This window comes from Montipora capricornis, chromosome 3 (genome assembly GCF_036669925.1).
Source record: "Montipora capricornis isolate CH-2021 chromosome 3, ASM3666992v2, whole genome shotgun sequence".
Taxonomy (NCBI): domain Eukaryota; kingdom Metazoa; phylum Cnidaria; class Anthozoa; order Scleractinia; family Acroporidae; genus Montipora; species Montipora capricornis.
The window spans coordinates 61,092,702-61,111,237 of record NC_090885.1 but is presented as its reverse complement, the minus strand read 5'-3'; the positions used below and the strand labels follow the sequence as shown (position 1 = coordinate 61,111,237).

Below are 18,536 nucleotides of genomic sequence, written 5' to 3'. Positions count from 1 at the left end.
TAACAGACACGAATTTCATATATAACTATTCAAACGTTAGGAAGGAGTGTTCATTATTAGTCTCATACAAGATATTATCACGAAGAAAATCGAACAAGAAGTTTATATAACGGCGAAGAAATTGTGGCAGATTAATGCCTTTCCATTATGAATTATTGAGGAATTTACTAATTTACATTAACAGAGGTGAGGCAAAGAAAATTTATCATCCCAATCGTTAGTAAGTTCTCTTCTGAAAAAATCAATACGTACCGTAACATTAATTTTTTTTTACAAGGGGGGCACTAGAAAAAAATCTCTGCAGAACTTCTTAAATTAGGGACGTCGAAACTACTCAAGTTCGCCCTACAAACACATCGCGTTTGTTTCATTTTACACTTTTTATCAAGGTCCTCCATAATTGTTGCGATAACGTTGTTCTCGCTAGATCATGTTTACACCAGACAGAGAAACACGAGGGAGGCGAAGGAAGAAAATAGCGTGCGCATGCGCGACTCTGTTTAGGGTTTTTCCGTGTCAATTCAATTCAAACCTTTACGCTTTCAATTGCCTCATAGGTAATCAGGACAACATGGCGGCCAATTCAAAGTTTTGTATGGAAATTCATAGCAAAATAAACCGTCCATAACTCTACTTTTCTAGACTTCTGCCTTCATAAACGAAACATATAAGTTCAAGTTCACAACTGAGGTGATTTGGACTCGGTATCTATTCTCTGGAATTCCTATATATTGCTGTGTTTTACTCCATACATTTTATGTATTTTAGTGCCTTCGGAATTACAGAAAATGTATGGTAGAAACTTTGTTTAATAAATAATTTGTACAATAGCTATTCTATTCAACTTCATTGAGCCTGACTGTTAAGCGCATATGTCATGTTTTGTAAAATAAAAGCACCCAAAATTGCAACAATATCTAAGAAGAGAGATATGCGGCTCGAGTTCAGTGTTCAGTACGCGAAATTTTGTTGGGCAAGCAAGACTTTTATCTGAGAAGCAAAACAAATATTGATTTCACAGCAAATGATTCCTCGTTCGCACGCACAAGAAACATTTGCAAAACTTTTTTCCTCCGGCCGGAAGTTGTTCTTCACTTGTTTCTTTGCTTGCGAAGAGCGTTAAAATACAAAGGTTTTGAAATTAAGCCTACATCACCACCGCTGTCTTTAAGTCCAATGATGTTGGGGTGAGAAGATAACTTGTTGACACACTGCGGTAACAGATCAATGCCAGTGTTTGCTGGTACACTGTACAAGATTACCGGAATTGGAGAATTATCAGCAACCTATTTAAAGGGAAAAAATACTTCTTGTCATGTCAAAAATAATAGCTGAGATGAGAGGTTGCTTGCTTACTGCCTGTATAGAATACAAGTTCGCTACGTGTCATGCGTGATGGACAGGCGAGATGGGCCCGGAAAAAGAGAGCTCATACGAATTAGAAAACCGATCGTCATTCATGAAAGCGGTCTATAAACGAATCATGCGATACAGGCGTTGAAGTTATCAAGGGAAATAACGGGTTCGATTTCTGGAGTACGTAAGTATCCTAAACATTCTTAAAAGCTAACCTTAGGCCCAATTAGGCCTAAACAAAAGTTTTTAGGCCTAAGGTTAGCTTTTATGAATGTTTAGGATACTTTCTGTATTGGTGAAACAATGACCTGCAACCCGCGACCTGCGACCTGCAAATTAGACCCGCCGCATGTGACAACATGTTTTGTTGGTTCTCTACTCTGCTCCGAGTGGTTTTTTTTCCCGATACTCCGTTTTTTTCCTCTTAAGTAAAACCACCATTCGATCAGATCTATGTACTTTAATTTCTTGTTATCATTATAATACTGGGGACCTCTGACTCCGAAAACAGCAGCACAAACGTTACTCATCTACCTTGACAAAATGTTTCTCGAGCGCTTCCAGCGTCATCTGATTCTTGTAAAAACAGGGTGTTACAACAAGTGCTACCTCTGCACCTGCTTCAGCCATTTTGCTCGTCATTTCAATGGTGTCTCTCGTAGCTAGAAAAGTGAAAAAGCAAATGGAGCAGACATGGATGACAACGGGGCTTCTTAATGATGTGGGGAACAAAGTATACAACACATATAGCAGCTATTGCATATTAGTATCACCCAACTAAGGGACTAATGCAAATCCTGCATTTTGATTGACTACGCTACTAGAGGACTACTATTAATAGTCCTCGAGTAGCGAAAAGCGTGACACTTTCTTTCGTTTTATTCCCAAATAAATATTTCTTTAACTTGTTTTTGCTAACTGTATTACTGCCTTTTCTGTCCGACTAGTTGGGTGATCCTAAAACACTGAGACCCTTCGCCCTAAGGGCCACGGGTCAATAGCCCATTCGGCTTCGCCTCATGGGCTATTGACCCGTAGCCCTTGCGGGATACGGGTCTAATTGTTAACTAATCATTGCTCTACGGTTATTTTTTAACCAGTTGTACTATGGGCTTTTTTCACATAGCGACCATTTAGAGTCCCGAGGGACTGAAACCTATACGAACTCTATTGCCTTTGACAAGCATGGACCATAGCCTAAACCGAAGCCTTAACCCCAGCAAAATAATTTAAGTCACATGGTTTGCCTCCGCCCAAAGATTAACACCGAACGTTTCAAGAACACATTTGTAAATAGACTCATTTTTGAACACAACCTGTTATAATTACATAATTCAATTTTTAGCTACTGTATATTATTGTAAAGTTATTACACAGTTCTCGTTTATGCACCATAGGAGTTGTATTTTTTATCTTATGGTTTATTAAAGACGTCATCACCATCATCATACAATACAACATGCAAAATTAGCCAACCAAAGGGCGCATACTGTCTGAGAGATACATGTACATGTACAACTAGTGGTTGCCTCACGTTATGCACACAGCAATACTTTTCAAGGAAAGCTTGGGCAGAGGTGGGTAAATAATTCACAAAACTGGAACCCTTAATGAGGTCTATAGATGCGAGTCACATTAAACAGCATTAAAGAAAAACCTTCCCTACTTCATAGCTAAGCTGCATGCAATAAGTAAGGGCACGATATTATACTGTGGAAATGCGATGGCTGAAATAAAACCAACCAACATTATATCCAGATACCAGGATGATGGCAATATTAGAATATTGAGAAAATCACTGCAATAATATGGCTCAGTTCACCATGTCAAGGTTTAGAAGTACCTATTTGCTTTCACATTAGATAGGAGCACATTTAGTAAATTTCACTCAAGCCTCTTTCTAAATTAGTCACTTTGATTAACTTTCCATACCTTCACAACCTGACCCAGCCACAACCAGTTTGTCTTTTGGAGCGAGTTCTCTCACTTTTCGCACAAGATCAATCTTCTCTTCAGGTCTTAAGTAAGGATATTCACCATTTGAGCCTTGAACAACATATCCTGTCTTACGAAGACAATGCATCCTTAGGTCTTTGCCACATTAGCATACACTTATGCAAACTTATGCTCTGTCTAATTTGGTACTTAGATACACTTATGCAAACTTATGCTCTGTCTAATTTGGTACTTAGATACTTGTGCCTAGGCATTGAACACTCATCAAGTACTTAATAAATGGAGCAAAAAGTACGGTACCCTCGAAACTTTAAAGGGAATCTCCATTCCTACAACTTTACACCAGAGAAAATAATGTTTGCAATCAAATTTGTTTAATTTTCTTTAAAGAAGTGTGTTTGTATCAGAAAAAGAAACTGACTAATTATCAGAATCATATGCACTGTCATCTTGGATGATAAAATAATGTGATCTGGTTGCCCTATTGTTCTGACATAAAGAGCTTTTATAAGAGCTATTATATTATAAATAATGTAGAAATGTGTTGTCCATAATCTATGTACCATATTGTTTGTAGTTATCACGTCCAAACCTTTGTAAGTAGTGTTTGCAAAAAGTGTAAGCAAAATGTTCTGTTAAAAAATAAATAAATAAATAAATAAATAGTAAAACATAAGAAAACTAAAGAGATTTTATAAGTAAATTATAACAATAAGACATAATATTATTGTAACACATGAGAATTAATTCAAGATGTAAGTACCTATGAAATTTGAAAACAACATTAAGTGATTCATAATACGTATACAGCAGTGCAGAACAGGAGGCAGTCTGTGGCCCATTGGTTAGGAAAGGAAAGGAACTTTACTTAGTATGTGTCTAGTCATTCTAGCGCTGGAGCACTAATTGGGGACAATGTAAACTGAAATTAACAATTAATGCAAATCAAGTCAAATGTTGGTTTTTGAGGAGAGGGGAAACCGGAGAAACCTCTCAGTGCAGAGTAGAGAACCAACAAACTTAACCCACATATGACGCCAAGTCTGGGAATCGAACCCAGGCCACATTGGTGGGAGGCGAGTGTTCTCACCACTGCGTCATCCCTGCACCCCAGGGAAATGGGTTGACATGTGGGTGCTACACATTCAAATCCCACTCTGGCCGCAAAATGGATATGTTTTATGTAGTCTCACATTCATCTCCACGATGCCCTGTAAACACCAAACTGATAACCCACCTCCAGCTGGGTTTCTTAACAGTGCTGCGTTCATTAGACCCTTCTGTCTAAATATGGCCCCACAAGCCTCAAGCTGCTTTTACAGTAACCAACAAGGATTCCTTTGTTTTTGCAGTGGAGGGGGTTACTGGAATGTTCTCCAAGATATCTTATTTTTGTCCAAGATTTCAAGCAATGAATGCACACCAAATTGCAATAAACCACAGGTAACCCAGGCTCACTGTGTGCGTCACGTAGGTATTAAAATATAGAGATGAGTAGCATGATCACGGTACCCATTTCTGTAACATACCTAAAAATTGTGAAATTGTGTTTATTGGGGTGAAAATCACTTATTTTGGCTTATTTCACACCCAGACTTGCATATCTTTCTAATTGTTCGGAAAATATTAATGTTTGGTCCGTTAAAACTGAATTTTTGATTTACCCATGACCCCTTGCAGGTGTGGTCTTTCATACAGATAGTCAATTTTGAGGCAAATAAAAAGTAAAAACAGAAAGCTTTCACTACATGGAGGATAGCATCCCCTCATTTAGTTCTATTGACACCCTAAACGCTGGCTTTCTGCTCCACTTTTTTGCTCCACTTTACAATTTGAGGTCAGAGCAGATGTCTCTCTCAATTTCCTGAAAATTGCCCCTGAAAAGACATTGTGGACTTCCCAATAATATCCATAGAGGAAAGGTTACCAAGCCTTGTGAAGCACATGGAAATCATGGCTTCTTTGGGAAGTAGATTTGTGATGTTCACTGGCACTCAAGACTAGGTTCAATTATGGCCCGGCATGTCAAAAAAAACGTAGCGACTCATTCAAAGGCTAATATTTTCGCGACCCTGAAAGCTACGACGACGAAACTGTGGAAATAGCTAGTGGAACTTGTGAGCATTCAGAAAATGCTTGGTTGGAACCCACTTACGCCTTGGTTGGAGCAGGAGCAACATTGAAAGAAGCGGTCTCGAAACATATTATTGCGTAATTGCGGAACAGAAAAAGCGTAGCGACTGTTTTGAGGAGTGATTTCTCCATTCGTAGTGGATCCTTCAAACTAATTTTTCTGTATGTTAAAGCACAAGGTTTGAGCATTTAGTTGAGATGGTTTTGAAGCCACAGATATCAATTGAAGACTTGTTTCAAACTATAACCTAGTGAGCGCCAGAATTCCAAAACACAGCGTTACAGTAAGGAAAGTACAGAATTTTGAATCTTTTTAATGTGTTTTAATAAACTTGAACTGTTTTAATTTGGCTCATATGTAGTATTTACTGCGTGTTATCACTGGTTATTGTCCGTTAATCCACATAATTGTTCTCTCTTATGAAAAATGGTTTTGAAGACTTTCAATTTGAAAATTGTGTTACGCGTTACACTCAAAATTTGCCTATTTTTCTATCCTTTTCCTTTGTTTTCTCAAGAAAGGAAAGTCGCTTATCCTTTTTACACCCTGTATCCTAATCAACAAGGATAACCTTAGCATTCAGCAAAAATATAGCTTCATTGAAGACGTTAAACTGAATAAATCAGGAAATGTTTCTGAGTCACCCCCAAGTGGGTACGGTGATTGTGCTACACATCAGAGAACATATGAGGCGAAGTTTAGGTCTGAAAATTTGCTAGAAAATGGAAATAAAAATCGATAAAACTTACCATGTGATGAGCTGTTCTTTAATACGTACACGAAGTTTCCGGAAAAATGGTCCCCGTTCACCTTCCTTCATAGTATAGTGACAAGGTAGGAGACGGAAGCCAGCTTATGGACTCCGATCGACCCAAAACAAGCACGATTTTTTTTTCGCGAAAATCGAATCCAGTCGCTAAATAAACACGCCAGGCTCGTGGAACATGAATTTCTCTAAACCATGAATCCACTGAAGCGTCTCCAGGTAGCAACGCGAAGCCACCAGACTCCGTAAAACTTATAAGTCAACCTCGTAAAATGGCGGCCAGAAAGCGTTGTACTCGCGAAGTGTCCAATTCAAAACGCCTGGTGACGAGTATAATAAGTCCCCCTGGAGGGAGGGGAGTCCCAGATTGCTCAGTGAGTTTTGTTTTTAGCAATGTGGGACTCCCCTCCCTCCAGAACTTATTAAACTCGTCACCAGGCGTCTAGAGTTCAGTGCCATTTTGAATTGGACACTTCGCGAGTACAACGCTTTCTGGCCGCCGTTTTACGGAGTCTGGTGGCTTCGCGTTGTTACCTGGAGATACTTCAGTGGATTCACGGTTTAGAGAAACCATTTTTCCCGAAACTTCGTGTACGTATTAAAGACAAGAACAGCTCATCACATGGTAAGTTTTATTGATTTTTATTTCCATTTTCTAGCAAATTTTCAGACCTAAACTTCGCCTCATATGTTCTCTATATTTTAATACCTACGTGACGCACACAGTGAGCCTGGGTTACCTGTGCATAAACATCATGAATTTTGCTATCAAGTCTAAGGGCCTGTTCACACGGAGGTGGGGGACCCCAGCTTGGTTAGGTACCCCGCCTCAGTAGGGTAACCAATCTCTCCATAAAATTTCTCTTTTTTTCTTGATTGTGTTCACATCAGAAGTGGGATACCTCACTGAGGCGGGTTGCCCAGTCAGCCGGCCCGGGTAACCCGCTTAAGTGGGGTGAGTTTTCTCCATGTAAATGCTGAAAGTGGGGTAGCCTGCCTGACTGGGGTGATGTTCATTCAGGCATTTATCTTGAGTTTGAACATTTGGAAACCTCACCCCAGCACCCCGCAGCTTTTAATATTGCATGTGAAGGCTCACTTCACTTAAATACGGGAAGGTGGGGTACCTCACCTACCTGGGGTCCCCCAGCTCCCTGTGAACAGGCCCTAAGTGCCACAATAGAGGATGAAGGGAGAGAGGACATTCTCATGTTCTATCATAGCTTTTTTCAATCTATTTTAAGGATGGTGCCTACTAATTCAAACATATTGTTGCCCCAGGTTATGATTATGTAGGAAATGTAGATCTTAACAAGTGTTATTGAAATCCAAAAAGAAAAGTGGCGGTAACCACGCATTTTTCAAAGATAATGGAATGAATAATATTTGTAAAAAGCTTTAAAATACTTGTGGGAGGCGCGGTGGCCTCATGGTTAGTGTGCTCGACTCCAGATCGAGTGGTCCGGGTTCGGGTACGGGTCCTGGCCGCGAACATTGTGTTGTGTTCTTGAGCAAGACACTTTATGTTCACGGTGCCTCTCTCCACCCAGGTGTATAAATGGGTAGCGGCGAAATGCTGGGGGTAACCCTGCGATGGACTAGCATCCCATCCAGGGGGGAGTAAAAATACTCCTACATGTAGTCGCTTCATGCTACGGAAACCAGAGATAAGCGCCGGCCTGATGGGCCTTCTGGCTCGTAAGCAGTGACTTTTAAAATACTAAGCAATGTATGGCATTCTTTCTCAAATTGAAGCTTAATTATCTCTCAAAAATGCATGGTTACTCTCAATTTTCTTTTGGGATACCAAGAGTACTTACTAAGATCTACTTTCTCCGGATAGTTTTAAACCGCGCAGATATCACTGTATTAGTGAGCATCACCAATAGGAAACCTGAGTATCTCGAGATGTGCAGAACGTATGCACAATAGACCGGGGCTAAAATACCTTTGAATTAGTAGGCACCGTCCTTAACTCCTTACGTTTACTTGAGGAGCAAATTTTGGGAGACAATTTGTGACATACACTGTCTGTGTATTCTGGACACAAGTGATTTTAAAGTTGGGGAGAAGTGCATCTGATCCCCTTCCCTATGATTCATATCTCAAATAAGTTCAGTGGCCTGTTTCTCAGAAGTCTGATAACTTTTTGGGCCCGAAAAGCCATTTATGAAACTGCTATCCGCTTGTTTTGTTAAGCTGGTCTTTTAGTATGTTTTCGAGATGTCTAAAAGCAAAATGGCTGTGTAGTTTGATGACTCAAAACCACTCTGTTCTCAAGATACAGAGAAAATTGGGGCACTCAAAAACTTTAGGGACTTTTGAGAAGCGGGCCCCAGGATTGAAAGTAGTGATACACATACGTGTAGTAACATAAGCTCATATTAACTTATTGTATACCACTATTATCCTTTCTGGACAAGCAACCTAAACAACCGGAGAGAAGGAAGCTATTTCTGATACTTCGGGAAAGTAGTACCACTTCATATGAGCCCCTATGAAGGACCCATGTGATTTTCAGGGAGTTTAGTTTGAGATGGGGAGTGGTAAGAGAGTTTTGGTCTGGAGCATGATTTCAAGTCTTGGTACAAGTCAAGCTTGTATAATTTAGTATGTGTAACGACAATTGGCATGTTTCTTATTAGCACGGGGTTGCAAAATGCAGCTGGACATCCCATTGGGAAAGCAGTCTCGTTGACCCAGCGGCATACAAGGTAGCTCCCTCAAACTTCAGAATGGCCGATCACTTATTTCCACTGTTGTTTGCTGACTGGAAGTACCGTTTTAAGGATGAAACAATCAAGCCCGGTTTCACAAGTGACCGGGGATATTACATTAAACGTGTAGCAAAATATATAATATATTAAAGAGGCGGGAAGAGGGGCCGGTCAGATCAGGGACAGAATAGCAATGATTGAACAATGTTAATACACTCAACATTATCATACCCCTGAAAGGAACGTCGTTCCACTTGCTGAAGTTTTCCTTCAGTTTGTTGTAGCTTATTTTTTCATCGTCTTGAAAGGGTGTCACGATAGGGGGGAAAATGCCACTCAGATCGATCTTCTTCTTCTCGGAAACGAAAGCGGCAGACGTCGTGTGAAATTGTCGCGATGGATTCACCTTAAAGGGAAATGTATCGTTGCTCTTGACGATTTGTGCAGAATGCCTCAGGTTTCTGGCAATCAAGGTAGAAAGACGACCGAAATTTCCTCGATTCCGCCGTAGGACTAGTAGACCAAGCGCCATTGTCCAATGGAAAAATGAAGAGTGGGACACTGGGAACGAGACCCGAGTAGAGGACCATGGACTGTGGACTAAAAAGTTAATTCCGGATCGAAAGACGTGTTAGTAGCCTGTGAACGCAGACGTATTTCCGGCGGAAAAAATCGAAAATCTTACGACAACTTATATTACTAAGGAATCACCTTAATTTGCAGTTTGGTTAAACCAGAAGACACGGACTCATTAAACTCCTTCGTGTTTGCTGTGATATTCTGACATGTGTAGTAGGCACGAAAGCATTACGCGAGTGTCACCGAACTGAACTGGACGTTTCTGTTTTTTTCTCCCTTTCCAAACTCCGACTTAAAAAGGCCATACTAAAGAAATGAAAACGAGAGCTTTCTCTCAATCTCGTTGTTTTGGACTAGACATTTAGGGTCTTTCAGTTTCCGTTCGTGACCTTCTAGCTCACACGATTCTGTATAGAAAGCCACTGCTAAGAATACATGGATTGTATCTTTTTAACTTCATGTTCAACCCTTCAAGTTAACAGTAAAATCCTTCTAAAGGGAAGAAGCCGAATCTCTTCTTCTCTGTCCTCTGCTAATAATCTCATTGTCCAAATGAGAAGTTGCCGGAAAAGGGGGAAAGAACGAGTTCTCGCGCTAGTCGCGGAAAGAGATTTTAAACTCACTCAACTTTCTTGCACGCTCAAAGCATCCCATTGTAAAAGAAATGTCAAATAATTATGTGAACTTACTGTTAATTTACTGTATTTATTGGATTCTTAGCCGGATATTCCCTTTCTCAAAACCTTAATTTGGTTTTCATTCACGTGATCAACAGCCATGTTTTTCAACGAAAACAAAAGAAAACTTTTGCATAATAATAGAATTAAATTCCCGGAGGATTTGGTCGGGGCTCCAATATGGCCGCCCGTTTCTTTGTTTAGGGGCTCCAGCATGGCGGCCGTGACGTCATATGAAAACCGAGAATAGAAAGTCACCTGTCACGTGCTAAAACGATTTTGATGTCTGTTGTTCTCTGAGCTGGTGGCAAGCACGTAAAGGAGCTTTCAGCTTTCGAAAACAATAATATCTCTGTTTTTGCTGTATTTTCTCCGCGACAAATGCGAGTAATGTATTTAAATAGAATGAAAGAGTGGAGTTGTTTAAAGAATAGTCTCATCCCGTTCGTTGGTGTAAACAAAAGAAACATCTGCCTCTGCTTCATCCTAATCGTCGCTTTCTGGAATTTGTCTCCTTTCCGCCGTAACACGATATCAACTGTTGATATCGTCGACGTTGCTGCAGTGGATCTAGCGCTTTTAAAATCTCAAGGCGTAAAAGTAACCCCATTGCGTTTTAGGAGGGAGCCTAGGACCAGGCTCCGCGGTTGAGTTATAGAGCGAAAGCGCTTCACTTACCAGTGTTCCTTTTCGCTCCATAACCCAACCCTAACTGCTGAGCCTGGTCCCAGGCTATCTAAGACTAACCCATTACATTGTAATGGACTCTTGATCCTAACGAAATTACTTGCCTTAGGCTTAGTCTGATCACAGGCAGTCGAGATTCAAGATCCAATCTTGACTTGAAGCCTAGAAGACGAAAACTAACGGCTCAAATTGTGAGAGGGGTCCGTTAGGTATGACGTGCGTGGAAAAGGTGCATAGAATGGTGCGGAAATTTGGACTTCCTGAGAACGGAGTTTGTTGACTTTATCTAGAATTTCATAACTTGTATTTCATTTCATATTTTTTTTTACCAACGTAAGTGGTCTTGAACGCAAAAGACTTCAAACGTTATTTACAAACTGAAGGAATAACATATCATAGTAGGATGAGTATCGGCAGCGAAAAAGGAAATCAGACGCTTTTTCCATCATGTTATTATTAGTTCAGAGTTACTACTTCAAATATTGTACAACAAGCCACTTTAATTGATAAACAAGCTTTTCAGTTGTCACTTAAAAAAGCAAATTAACTTTGGACAGAAAATGAGTGCCTTTGTCTGCAGTAAATTTGACAACAAAGCGCCGAACTGTTCCATTGGTCGATTGTGCTAATTACTTTGTATAGTACATTAGCAATTCAGCAAGGCCAATAGATGTGTGTTACAGCCGTCCCAACGAGAAGTTGTGTACCCTAGCAACCAACTTTGACTCATTCAGAGCTTCATTAGAATCGAAAGTCAAAGACAAGCGATTGTACAGAAATGGGTTTCACAGAGCTGACAAACCCACACAGAGCTAGCAATTTGCCCGGGTAAGTAATACGGTGTCAGGAATTACTTGCTGCCAATATCCTCCAGGTGAAGCTATCCTTGAATGGGACAAGGACTTTCTCTCACACGTGCTGAGTAGTTTGTTGAGATCGCTGACACAGTTTTGAAGGGTGGCGTGAAACTATTCACAAATCCGCAAACAGCACTTGAACCGAATTGAAACAGTGAAGATGTTTAAACATTGCTGCATCCGTGCAGCAGACGATATGCGGAAGACAAGTTGCGGTAAAGAGGTTGCTTAACTACTATAATCATCAGGCTCATAAATTGCTGAATAGTTCTTTCCTCATTTGTTCGGATGACAATTTGGATTCTTTCAAAAAGGTCTAAAGGTGCTCCCGTAATAACACGGAGACATGAAATAAACTCGCGGGATTTAAACAAATTTTCACTGTTAGGGTTAATATCCTGTGAGTTAATCGTTCTGCGCCCACCACACTTCGGGTGGTGAAAAACAAAAAAAATCATTATCTGATCCGTTTTTGATATTTATTTTGAAGATACCAGGGATATTGTCCTCAACTCAAATACGAATGCGGTCACACATACGGAATCGCCACGGACATTCTCACTTCGGTAAGCAGATACATAAAAAAATACAATGTTCAATACTAACAAGCTATAAATGGCTATGCTGCAACTACATAAATACATAAAACAGCTTGGAGTTTTTTTTTGGAAGTATGTATCATTAATACGAAAGTGTTTTCCACCAGAACTGCAAGTCCTAACTAGTTTCAAGGTCTTGAATACTCTAATAGTTTCCAGGACGACAAAAGTGCTTTCACGTGTATGTCACTGTGTACCATTTTCTTAATTTAAAAATTTTTAAAAGCAAAAGTTCATCACCAGACAACGAAGTGACCAAGCCGTCAAAACAACGCAGTTGTTATTTCTAACGTAAATGAAATATGCAAACATTCATCAGCAGGTGTGAAATTAATCCGTCCTACCTTTGCCACATTGTCCCAAATGTTAATTGCACTTTCAGAATAACCCAATCCTGTTTGTTTAGAAAGTAATCTTGTGTTTATTTTACCTCAGAGGCACATGAAAAACGAAAAACTGGTCCCGACGACTTTACCAGATCCCAAAGAAAGAGCACCGTATCTTCCAAAACCGACTGGAAATAACAAGCTAACTTCTGCAATGAAACCCTATTACACTGGTAAGTACGATAAGCAATGAGCAATATCGTACATTGTAACTGCTCAAGTGAAATTTTCATTTCACTTGTATGGCCATCGCTAAGCGGGTTCTTTGAGTGCTTAGCGTTCTGTTAAGAACCATTGTGATTTGTGAAAAGAAAGCTTATGTGCGCTCAATTAAAAACACAACTGGTTTTGCCATTCAGTAAAATCCATAAGTCTTCTTGATTCGCCGCTTAAACTCAATTAATTATAAAGCCTATATAGCTTTGCGACTTCCGGTTTCTACATTTACCATACAAAGATGAAATCAGTGTTAAATCGAGCAAAGGTGCTTCTTAACTTTCCTGACAAGATGTACTAGTAAGTTGTAAAAAAACATAAAGCCAAAGATTTATCAGTGATGTTGTTTGTGTTCGTCCAGGCTGCAAGAACGTCATGGCAAGAGCGATCCCTTCTCCACGTTAACACTGAATTATAGAACCACTATTTTGCTCAGGCAAAGCTTAACGAATTTAGCAAATGAAGTTTGAGCTAGCGTCTTTTGTTTGATATCATAATGAATTCACATATCTGAAAAGATTATTATTTGTCGAGTTGCTTTTTCAGTTATTCGTGTTTTCTACTTAATGGCAGCAATGATACTCAATGAACCCGCCGGATGCTCGCCGGTCAACTGGGAGAACACAGAAATCCAAGTGTGATATCAAACCACGCATACCCCTAAGTCGAATGAAAGCCGTAGATAAACGGCAAATGGAACTTTTTTATAGCCAGTTACACGGTAGACGGTCTACCAATTCCTCCAGAAGTATGGAGCGACTTTTAATTGAGTGTCGAAAGTAATTACAGAATTACTTTGGTTTTGCCTTACTTCACTCAGTTATTGGTTCAAAGTTCTCGCGCCACTTTTTCAACCAATCAGAAGTGAAACCAAAACCAATCGTGGCTTGCGCGTGCACATTTTCCCGCACTTTGTGTCGGCTACGTGTAATTACTTCGAGTTTTGATTGGTTTACTGGATTGTCTCCGTGCTTTTTGATTGGCCAAAGTAATTACTTTGGTTTTGGTTTTCCAACACTCATTTGAAAACCGCTCTATCTACCAATATATATTCCAAACAAGTGGCAATGCGCATGCGTTGAACAATATCTCAATTTAAATTGAATAAATCCTCCTGACTTCCTTGTTGCATAAATAGCCTCATTTAGCACTCTATGAGGGTGCACGCGAGTCGAATGAAAAACAAAACTTAGTTATTCAGCTTACTAAAGAAAAAAAAAGTGACCAGGGATTTATAATTACGCCTTATAATACTGGAGCACTTTTTTTTCCCAAAGAGGATGCTAGCGGTGTAATTTTTTCATCTTCTAGAGAAAGAAACGAGAGGAAAGAAAAAATTCGTTTCATTTGTTTCTTCCGGTTTTTTTTTGTATAAATCAGTCATATTGGAACCATACTGCATTCTGTCACAGAACAATTACCTACGTGTACTTTATATTAGACAGTCAGAAGTTTCAATTAGAGACTATCAATCTTCAGTTACAATTCACAGTTCACGGTACAAGTTACAACGCTATGACTTTCAATTAGTAATTTAGAGTTTAAAGGAGAATTTAGAAATTCAAATGATGGGATTGAGACGTCCACCCCCCCCCCCCCCTCCTTTTTGGATTTAATGATTTGGTCAAAACAAAAAGTTAGTCGGGATTTTTATGGATACGGATAAGTATTCGAGTTCAAAAGATACCGTACAAACATTTGCTTCAACATTTGTTCGATTTTGTTGAACAGCGATGTTGAAACCGGCCGTTTCCTCTCCCCTTTCAACCGTGTTGAAACAGGTTGAGTCGATGTTGAATGAGTTTAAAAGCGTTTAAACGTTACTACAACAACCATCATCAACATTTCTTTTGTTTTCGCGAATGTTGAATGAAGTTGAATCTATTTGCTCCCCTTTTTCAACATTGTTGGGCATGCGCTTGCGCATGCGCATTAATCGGTCTTTCAATGACGTATACATGTCCGTATCCATAGTAACAACAACGGCTGCAGCCTGGGACTGAATACAAAGCCTCTCGTGAGTTTTGTTGAATCAAATGCTGATGATGTGTTGAAACCATCTGCCCACTCCAGCAATCAACATCGTTCAACATCGTTCAACAAAATCGAACGGTTATTGAAGCAAACGTTGACTGAAGCTGTTTGCCCGGGCCTTAATTTGTTTAGGGATGTTATTTGTTTTTTGTCCGTGGGAATTGCTTGCTCCAATGCCTTGAGAAAATTACATACTTACAAGCCTCGTTTTCATACAGACTATTAAAGCCTGGTTTCCATGTGATCGTTCGGACTGCCTCGATCGCACGAGTCGTTTCAAATATTGTTCAGAGGCGATCAGGACGATTTTATGGAAACACTACCCAGACGATCGATAACTACCCGGGCGACTGAGACGACCTCGATCGCTAGGATAGAACTGAGTTCTATGAACGTTTTTCCAGGATATTTACACTGGAAATATTTTTTTTAGGTTATGTTCCAACCATGCGATATTTGTACGGATCACGTTACAGAGAGGCTACTCAGCAAGCGGTTAGCAACTTCATGAAAAAAACTGAGGAACACAGAGAAGAGCAAGATGATATGAAAAAAACAGTTTATGGTCATCCCAAGCTTTTACCATTGGCGAGCTACAAAGAACCTACTTCCTATCCTGATGTAAGACCAAAATATAGCAAGGGCTACTTTCCCAGTGAGTATACCCATCATTTATGAAAGACACGTATTTGACTTGTGAAGAAAAGCATGTTAAGATTTGAAGACTATCGCAGTTCAGCACTCTATCAATTGAGCTATCTAGTCAACAGGACTGAAATTGTGCATTTTCGGAGTTCGTAATAAAACCGTAAAGAATGTACATATGAGAAGACTTAATATGAAAAGTAAAAACAAGAAACCTTCGAAAAGGTAGATAAAAATTCTGATTGCTTAGAACCGACAAAGCCGGTCTTATCCAGCTCCACCTTGTTAACGAGCCAGTTAGTTAAATGTGGTACTTTTTAACCCCGACAGGCGAACATCGTGAATTCTGCGAACCACCGTTACCAGGCTACACCGGTTATGTACCACGGAGGCGAGCGCATGATCTGGGAACTAGGTATGCCACATGGACTAAAGGTGGCTTCACCGAGTCCCTTGACATGCGCAATAAACAGGAAAGTCTGGCCACTCAAGCCATTGACGTTACCATGTAAGTATTGAAATTAGGGATAACATCGTAACACGTTCGTTACAGATTCTTCAACTTACTTACTACTATGCGCTCTACATCGATTTGCTGTAGCCAGGCTCCCAAAGGAAATCGATTAATGAAATTGATGTTCCTTTTTGACAGAAGCCCCGAGTCAAGAATAAAAACGCTGATTACAGAGCACGGAACACTGTACAAAAACTTGGGAATGAAACCCAAATACACGGGATATATCCCACGTAAGTAAACAATTGTCAACCGTTATTGCTCTTTATCGCTTAAAACAAAAATGTTTGTAAAGAATGAGACATTCTTTCACCCCTTGGGATATGTGAATTTCAGAAACGGAAGAGCGTTTCATGAGACGACCGCTTAGACAGCGGGCTCACTTGATCTGGCTGGACAATGTCATCACACGGCCAACATAATCATTATGACGTCGATCATTTAGTTCCGAAAGATGAGGTCAAGAGAAAAATTGTTATTGCTATCAATTTAAAGATGAAGAGACCAAGATGCATTTCTTTCACCATTTAGCCAACCTATCAACGTTGCGGCCAATTTTCTATTTATTCAGTTGCCAAGAAATTATTCGACTGCTAGAGTTCGAAGAAGTTAGTAGTGTGAAAATTTTATACTCAAGTCGAAATTAGTAGTGATGTAAGGGTATGTACAATCTTCCGCATTGACTACTGGCTGTTTTGTTGTTTTTTCTTTTGTTTCCTCAACAGAGAGTCGTTTCAGGTTTGGGAACACATATGGCGACACGACACGTTCTCTGCCAATCTGTTTCGACACAGCAGGATATTCCAAGGGAAATTACGTTATAACACCTGTTATGTGATAAACCTTCAGAGAAGAGTGAAATTACCCTCAACTTTAACATGAAAGTGTACCGAAATTTTGCTTTCCAAGTCTTGTTGCCGAGTGCCAAAGAGTGAAAACTTCCCCAATATAGTTTGTTTGGAAAATGAATTAGCTTATTACTGCAGCAGTGGGGCTACATTGTGAAATGCCTCGACCAAGATGTCTGGCAACGTCATAAAGAGACAAGCTACAAGTTGTCAGAAACATAACACAAGTGTTATACTTGGCAACGCGTTCGGTTAGCTTTTCTCGCTACGTTAATCACAATAGACTAAGGCATGAAGAAATGCGAATATCGATATGGCAGTTTGTGGCAACACCTGATGCAATCAGTTTTCATATTAGGTCATAGTCCGTCACACGGTATTTGAGTTAATAACCGAGATTGAGTGAACCAATCAGAAAACTAGAAACGCAAAATCGGAGGTCTAAAACTGAACTACGGATATCAGATTTCCAGCATTTTCATTTGCTCGCAGGACACAGGCTATCAGTTCTTCGTATCACCAAACTAGTGGACTAATGCAAATCCTGCATTTTAATTGGCTACGCTACTAGAAGACTATTAGTAATAGTTCTCGAGTAACGAAAAGCGTGACGCTTTCTACCGTTTTATTTCCAAATAAATATTTCTTCAACTTGCATTTCCTAATGCAAGTTGAATGCAAGTTTAATGCAAGTTTCCTAATGCTTCGCCTCATGGGCTTTTGACCCGTAGCCGGCAAGGGCTGCGGGTCTAATTGTTAAATATACCTGCTGTGCCTAATTAATGTGGTCAAGGAACGCGTCAGCAATAAAGTCAGCTGAAAACACTTTTGCAGCTCTGAGAAAAAACGGGCGACAAAAGCCCTTTTGGACTGGAATTGACCGAGGCAGAAATCGGTGCTTTAGTCGACAATGTTGTTGATCCTGGAGTTTTGAATAAAACAATTATTCTACTCGAGCTTGCTGGATATAAAATGATTATTACAAACTCGGCACTACGCGCCTCGTTGGTTATTTATCACTTCATATCCAGCGCGCCCTCGTAGAATAAGTAGTGAGCTTAAGCACGCGCGTTTTTGAGACGCGGACGGCAACCGGAAGAGAACATTTCCCGTGTCTGGGATTTTCGGGTGCCCAGATATTTGTACTAATCATCTCTAATGGAGAAATGATACTTAGCAATGTAAATGCATGTAATTGTGTGAAGACAAGTTAAAATTGAAAACAGCTCACTTCCGGTTGCCGTCCGCGTCTCAAAAACGCTAGAGCTTAAGCTTCTCATTGTTAAATATTCTGTTCACTTGTCTCCCAACGGTGTTGCAGGACCTCTGGGTTAAATGGAAAATTGCACAGTGTACAAACGTCTTCAATCATCGATACAAGATGATTGTTGTATGCACCAAATGCTTTGCAGTCATAATTTTTTTGTAATAAAATGTTAGGTTTTGCTCAACAGAGTTTTTCCCACAACGTACTGTGCTCTTCCAATCTCCATTATTCGTAACGTTTAATTTTTCCTGGATTGAACCGATTTTCGCATTGTTGAGCAAAGGTCCTCGAAAAATTC

At 39.9% G+C, this 18,536-nt stretch overlaps 2 protein-coding genes across 2 annotated transcripts in view; one reads left to right on the top strand and one right to left on the bottom strand.

The window, feature by feature from the left end:
• Nucleotides 1–9,478, bottom strand: part of LOC138043617 (4-hydroxy-2-oxoglutarate aldolase, mitochondrial-like) — a 12,087-nt gene extending 2,609 nt beyond the window's left edge. Inside the window, exons 1-4 of the mRNA XM_068889975.1 lie at nt 9,161–9,478; nt 3,289–3,417; nt 1,891–2,018; nt 1,152–1,286 (exon numbers count right to left, since the gene is read on the bottom strand). Of these exons, the coding sequence (XP_068746076.1) occupies nt 1,152–1,286; nt 1,891–2,018; nt 3,289–3,417; nt 9,161–9,461 (693 nt within the window). The 5' untranslated portion in view covers nt 9,462–9,478. The remainder of the gene's footprint in view (nt 1–1,151; nt 1,287–1,890; nt 2,019–3,288; nt 3,418–9,160) is intronic.
• A 2,083-nt stretch (nt 9,479–11,561) lies between these two features.
• On the top strand, nt 11,562–17,796 carry LOC138043619 (ciliary microtubule inner protein 2B-like). Its single transcript, XM_068889977.1, has 7 exons — nt 11,562–11,700; nt 12,220–12,295; nt 12,764–12,887; nt 15,398–15,619; nt 15,940–16,117; nt 16,262–16,356; nt 16,849–17,796. Exons 1-7 carry the CDS (start codon nt 11,651–11,653, stop codon nt 16,959–16,961), a joined length of 858 nt encoding a protein of 285 aa, XP_068746078.1. The 5' UTR covers nt 11,562–11,650; the 3' UTR covers nt 16,962–17,796.
• Nucleotides 17,797–18,536: the final 740 nt, after the last annotated feature.

Bases quoted from the DNA above. Each gene is read 5' to 3' on its own strand.
- LOC138043619 (XM_068889977.1), top strand. From the start codon at position 11,651: ATGGGTTTCACAGAGCTGACAAACCCACACAGAGCTAGCAATTTGCCC. The intron at 11,701-12,219 runs GTAAGTAATACG...TTTATTTTGAAG, and splicing joins AGAGCTAGCAATTTGCCCGG to ATACCAGGGATATTGTCCTC. The intron at 16,118-16,261 runs GTAAGTATTGAA...CCTTTTTGACAG, and splicing joins CAAGCCATTGACGTTACCAT to AAGCCCCGAGTCAAGAATAA.